This window comes from Juglans regia, chromosome 13 (genome assembly GCF_001411555.2).
Source record: "Juglans regia cultivar Chandler chromosome 13, Walnut 2.0, whole genome shotgun sequence".
NCBI lineage: Eukaryota > Viridiplantae > Streptophyta > Magnoliopsida > Fagales > Juglandaceae > Juglans > Juglans regia.
Window position 1 is genome coordinate 27,398,446 of NC_049913.1, and position 6,701 is coordinate 27,405,146.

Sequence of the window (6,701 nt, forward strand, 5' to 3'; positions counted from 1 at the left end):
ATAATGGGCCAGTTCAGTTTTGTGGGAACATGATCAGGTTATTGGCCTTGGTATTTCCTAGTGCGTAATGACATCAGGGAGGTCACTATCTTGCTGGGTTGAACATAGCAAGTAAAATACGGGTGGATCCCTTGAATTTAAGAAGAAAAATAAAAGAATAAGCAAATAGAAGAAATAACAAAATACAAAGAAATAGTGACATTTTGTCTATAGAGTGAAAGTCATCTCTTTCTCTGGAGGTGGAGTTTGAAATCTCTGCTTTAAGTAGAGTGTAATCTCTTAAACGGTTTATCTGTAGAGAGTTATAAAAGTTAAGATTATACCAATCATAAATGAATTTTTGTACTTGTGGAGTCTCAATCGAGAGTAGTTAACTTGTAATCTGAAAATTTTTTTATATACATCTTAGGTCATAACTGTAATTTTATTTTTATAAATGAATGAAGTTTATTTTTTATAAAAGAAAACAAAAAAATACAAAGGCAAATAAGTGTGTGGCTATATTAGGTTCATGTGCATGTAATTGCACAAGTGGGAGATGGAGGCGTCATGGGAGTCCATCTGACAAAAGAGGCTTTAAGTAACTAAATAATATTGGAAAAGAATCTGACCATTCTTTTTTGAAGTGGAGAAAAGAAGAATTAGCACTGAGCGAATGGACATTACCACTTTTGAGCGTTTTTCATTTTTGTGGGACATTACATCGACTGCTCTTCGCTTTCTCTGTCTCCTTGTATGCTCTCTCTCTCTCTCTCTCTCTTTCTTTCTCTCTCTCACTGATTAGTAGCTAGTCAGGACTGGGGTTGCCCAAAATTCAACAAGATAGTGGCTTTCTTTGATTGGGTAATTGTCATTAATAAAAGCATTATGTTACAAATTCAACGAGATAGTGATTAACTGTGTTATCTACTTTCTCCTATCTGACTTCACTGACTTCCTGCCATCATCCCCATCTCTTTGGCCTCTGCTCTCCCATAATTGTACTTCTCTCTCTCTCTCTCCATTTATTCTCGTTTAGTTCCTCCTGACCACTCCACAGGTGGTAAATACTGGAAACCCATGAAGACGATCTTGTCCTCTGGTACTCAAAACTCCCCCAAGTAAGCATATCACTGAAGCATAATCTTCGATAGAAAAGAATCGAGTGAGAAACTTTTGGAATCCATCTAATCAGCTAGAAATTTGGATCCTGGTAGGAACATTATTTATACTAGTTTTTTTGCTTTGTTGCTTCTTCTATATGCTTCTACGTCGCTGTATGTTTGTTCATGCTACTCAGAGGTTCTTAATTTGTCTATTATGTATCTTCGGGTTTCTTTGACCCTTCTGTGGCTTCGTAGGGGTTATGTTTTTGGTTAAGATTTTAAGCGTTGGTACTTTTTGAGCTTCAATATTTTAGTGCTATGTTATGGATTACTGGATGATCATCAAGTCGAACTTTGATTGATTGTTGCTTTCCATTTATAATATCCCAATACTTTGGTGCAGGGTTATTCCCTTTTGCTTATGGTTGTTGTGAGTGGAGGTAATTTCAGTCTAAAATCATAATTATCTTTAAAGGGAAAATGCTAGGTTTCAATGTCTTGTAGGTAATCCCAAGTCAAAGACCAATAATTGAAGTCCTTTTGGCTAGTGTTGGGAGTAATTTGCTAGAACAAACAATTGGCCTTTCCTGAAAAATTGGACAGTAATGACGCATGATGTTAGGGAATTCTCAATCATTACACAAGATAGGGAATTCACTCGTATGTAAAAAATCTTGAGATCTATTCTGGGCATTTCCGTCTCAAATTAAGCATATCTGATAATCCTGAGGCTGCAAAGAATGACCTTTTAATCCGTCATACAGAGTTCTGCACAAATTAATTGGGTGCAAAAAATACAATTGAGTAAGGGATTTCATATTTCTACCTTACTTTTGTAAAATCTCCGCATACCTGAGCGTAGGACTTTTTAGCATTTGGTGCATCATACTAGCTTGTCAAAGTTATTTGTAGTCTTCCAAAGTTGTTTTACTGTAGTTTATTACATTGCTGCTGTAATGATATGAAGTTCAGTAGATATTCAATTTTTTTCCCAATAATTGTGTATACTCTTTCGGGGTAATGATTTTGAATAGTATGGATTACCTTTTGAAGGTTGTTACATTTGTTTAATTCGTTAGACAGATTATTTCTCCATATTAATTCCTTTAAACATGAGACTTATTCTGGTGTCCATGGTCATTACTTCCCACTGGTTAAGTTCAAATTTCAAGCTTTCAAGTATCATCACGTCAAATTCATAGTGTCAGTAGTCTTAATAATAAAATATAATCTATGTTCATTTTTTCAAGTTATGAACATTACCATGAAGCAGTTCATCTGCAGTCAAATTCATCTATTTTTTATTTCTGACATTAATGAGGGGAACTGTTATTGTTCACCTAATACAGGAATTTTAAGTCTTGGATTATTTGAAATTGAATGTGCTCTTATTTTCATCCCTGCTGATGTTGCTGAGATCTTTATGATATCTCTTAATATTACATATTGGTGAAAAATATTTAAGAAGTTTTCCTTGATGAAACATTAATATCCCCATTGATTAATGTAGTTTATGCGTTTTACCTATTTTGATTAATAATCCCTTTGATATTCTTCTTATTTCCTTTATTCTTATTCCTGATGACGACCAGTCAAGGAAGATGGTGATTAATGTAGTTTACTGCTCTTCTTTGCTTATCGATCGTTGTTTTCCCTAACCATTGTTTTCACAACTATTTATCAGTTTTCTTATACGGTTCCAACAGATTAAACTTGATCTGGCTTAGCAGTTATAATTTTCTATTTATTATTTTGTTTTTACACATTCTATATAATGAATTCCAATGTTTTGGGGATTTCTTGTTGTAATAAGTAGTACTAGTAGTTGTTATTGTGGTTATGGCTTTTCTCAATATAACAACAATTATTTCAAACATTAATCACCAGAAACCAAAAGTAACTTCTCCAATAAGATTATAAGAGTTATTATTCTCATTGTTATTCATAGTTCCTTGTATAGTACCCCATAAGCCCTGTTTTCCTATTGAGTAATGCTAGGTACAAGCCACAAATAGACAAGCCCCATACAAGCCCTTTTTAAAAAACTAACAATCTGTCCCATCTCCTTAAGAATCAATTGTTGTTTCCCTATCAGCTACTCTCACCTCTGTAGAGCATATTCGATCTGCAATTTTCACCATTGTCACGAGTTTCATCATTTACTTGTTTGGGCGTCTAGATCAATTTATGAACTACTGCAATCCACAGTAAATAATTTAAATTGTTTTATTTTCTTGTGATAATCCCGGGGAGTCCCCTTCCTCTCTTCAACAATGTACAAAGTAATAATAGTATTATCCTTGTTGCAAAATATTCTGGGAATGACTCTACTTAATTGGCATGTTCCATCTGTCATTTAGGCGAACGGATTTTCTTTCTATTGGTGGTGTTGGAATGTCATGAACGTGGAGCCAAAACAAGAACTAGTTCTATGGAACTGCATTCATAGTAAATTGAAGTAGAAGAACATTTTGTCTCCTTTTGGCATCTTGGGCGTGGTCTACTTGATTCCCTCAAGTTGTTTGAGTCTGAAGTAGAAGAACACCATAAGTGGATTAAAGTGGTTTATATGTGCAAGGGTGACACGAGAATGTTAAAGGATTTGGATGAAGAATTAGGCCCGAACTTCGAGTGAATGGCAGGGTGCATATGAGTCATATCTGACCATCTAGAAGTTATTGGAGCTATGCCGGCTTACAGACTGGCTAATCTTCTTCCAAAAAGAGTAGTTCTATTTATAGGGGATGTTTCCTACCGTGGGTTGAGCTACTATCATGGTTGCTGTGCTTTTTCTTCCTCTCACCTACTTTCTTCTAAAACTTCAGTTTTTCTTTTGAAGAAAAAAAAATGAATGAAGACTTTCATAGAATATTCCTTCTCTTTGGACTGAAGGCATCAAAATTCAAGCTAGCAGTTGCTTGCTTCAAAATCTGTCTTCTGGGCTTTCAGTCTTGAGTCTTTAAATAGTATGAACAGGGTGTTCTCCATTGTCAACTTGATTATATATACGATTTCTTCCAATAGAATGATTGTAAGCCGTTCATTCTTTTTATGCAAATGTTTATCAAGTGTATCTATTTTAGTACATTTAATAATATTTTGTGACATCATATTTAAACACATGTTGAGATGACAAGCTCAACAGGCAGTCAGAGTTCACGAAAGTTAGTACTGCAGGAAGAGTTTTATTAATTGCTTAGTAATTATCCTCTTAGTTCAGGGTATGATTGATCTCTTAGGATGCCTTGGTATATTTCTTGTTATTGTGCTAGACTTAGATGGAAGTTTTACACTTTGTCACAAATACATTTTGGTTAAGGGGAAGGAAAGAAGAAAATAGAAGAAAATAAAATCCCACAATGTAGAGTTTTAAACATGGTCGAGAATGTGCATATCTGATTTATTGGTCTTACAATGTGTGTGTGTGTGTGTGTGTGTGTTCTCTAGTACATGGATTGGAGCACAGCTAATGTATCTCTATTATTTGTAGAACCAGATGGATGCAATCAATGGCCAATTTGATTAGTATTGGCTGCTGCATAAACAGAAAATAAGCTGTTTCATCCTACTTGCAGGTGAAAAGCTTAGTGAACGCAGTCAGTAATTGGATCTATTGTCCTTTGGTTGGCCTTTTTCTGAAGAAACAATCTCTCAACCTCGCCACATTACTCAAACATGGCAACACCAAACTTGAACTTGGAATCTGAAAATGAGTCAAGAGTCAGCAGCCAAGTAGCTTCAAACCTACCTGTGCAAGAAGTATCCCCTGATCCCTCCAAGGACAGCACCACCAATTCATCCTGTCTCACAAATGACCTTAACCTTCAACCAGATCCAGAGCCTGTCTCCCTTGACTTGACACTCCACTTCAGCAGCTGTGATGCTGACCTGAAGGGCATGGGTGAGGCAAGTGAGGTAGCAGCCCATAATTCCTCAGCAACAGTTCCAAGGGTTTTCTCTTGCAATTACTGCCGGCGCAAGTTCTTCAGTTCACAGGCACTGGGTGGCCATCAGAATGCACATAAAAGGGAAAGGACAATGGCAAAGCGTGCTATGCGCATGGGAATGTTCTCCAATAGCTATACTAGCTTGGCTTCTCTGCCCCTTCATGGTTCTTCATTTCGGTCCCTTGGGATTGAAGCTCATGCTGCAATGCATCAAGGAATACTACAATCAGAAAGGCCGCCTAGAGGTGGAGCAAGGTTCGAACAAGGCTATTTTGGACCGCCGATGTTCATGGAAGATGACGATGTGGGAGTGTTTTGGCCTGGAAGTTTCCGGCAGGTGAGGGAACCAATGGGATCAGTTGCTGGTACTTCTGCTTTGGAATTAGCTCCAAATGCAAATATGAATTTTGTGGGAAATGAGTCGAGGACTACTACGTCGTCACCAGATCTTACTTTGAAACTTTGAGATTTTTCATCTCAGATAGTATTCGCTTTGTACATGAGATATGCAATGTCAACGGCTATGTGATTTAAGATTTTAAAACATTAATGTTTTTGGTTTATCAAGGATGTTTTTGCTGCTGTTGTATAAGTTATGGAGAATGAAATCAATTGATTGAGATTATCAAAGTAATATTCATAATAGCGTTCGATTCTTGGGGATAAGTAAACCGCCCTATTCCCTTAAAATTTCATAATAGTGATTCAAATTTCTAGTGAAATGTTCATAATGTTGATGTCCTTGAGCTCACCATTGTTAGATTGGAAATGAGGTCCCATGTTTAATCTCCCAATATGCTTTAGCGAATACAGTATCATGGAATGCTGCATAAATCCACCATTCTTATATTGGGCGGAATGCCGAGGTTATATAAATGGAATTATGTTATTGTCCTCTCAAATTAATATGGGATCCACTTCATTAGGATGAATGACGTCCTTTCGCCCTGTGTTTGCTAATGCACTTCTCTTTTAGCTCGCATCCGTCTACTGTTGAAGATGATTGGAAAGATCATGCCCACTTGAACTATCTCATTTCGAGTAATGTTATATACAGTTATAGAGTGTACAAGTATTACATAGTCATTTTGAAAAAAAACGAGATTCACAATTCAAAAATTAAATTTTTTTTTTCTATAAATTTTCTATTTACTCAATTATTTTAAAAAAATTACACCACACTTACACACTTAATAACTATAAATATCATTTCTCGTTTCAAAGCCAAAGCCAGAACTATTTGAATAGTATACACTTTTGCTTTGCTTTTGTGATTTCTTTTCATTTTTATTTTTTCCTACAGAAGATAAAAGAGGAATATAATATTTTTAAGTTAAGGATACTTTCTTTTCTTTTCTTTTTTTTGAATAAAGGATACTTTTTTAGATATAATAACAAATATCATATTAATTTAGTAATTATATTGAGGCATAGAAAACGCGTTAGCATGATTTGTACCGTTTTAACGCGGCCGACAAAGCATGCGCAAGTTAACGAAAGCTTTCTCGTTTATCCACCATGCAGTATTTTACTTTTTGACTTAATTTGACTTTGGATCCACCCGGACGAATCTCGAGGAGCATATTATGACAGTGCATTATATTTTTAGAATGTTTAATTTACATTTTATTGGCAGAATATTACAGTTTGTAATATACTGTAAAAGAAG

The 6,701-nt window shown here is 35.5% G+C and overlaps 1 protein-coding gene across 8 annotated transcripts; it reads left to right on the forward strand.

The window, feature by feature from the left end:
* The first annotated feature begins 641 nt into the window (after nucleotides 1–641).
* Nucleotides 642–5,677, forward strand: LOC109003993 (zinc finger protein 4-like). Of its 8 annotated transcripts, none has more exons than XM_035684630.1 (3): nucleotides 773–1,192; nucleotides 3,446–3,862; nucleotides 4,661–5,677. In XM_035684630.1, the coding sequence occupies exon 3, from the start codon at nucleotides 4,761–4,763 to the stop codon at nucleotides 5,496–5,498; it is 738 nt and encodes a 245-aa protein (XP_035540523.1). In that variant the 5' UTR covers nucleotides 773–1,192; nucleotides 3,446–3,862; nucleotides 4,661–4,760; the 3' UTR covers nucleotides 5,499–5,677. The 8 variants fall into 8 exon arrangements, with proteins under 8 accessions (XP_018837899.1, XP_018837896.1, XP_035540523.1 ...); XM_035684631.1 differs by having other exon boundaries at nucleotides 773–1,100; XM_018982354.2 differs by lacking the exons at nucleotides 773–1,192; nucleotides 3,446–3,862 and adding an exon at nucleotides 642–733.
* The last annotated feature ends 1,024 nt before the right edge of the window (nucleotides 5,678–6,701 follow it).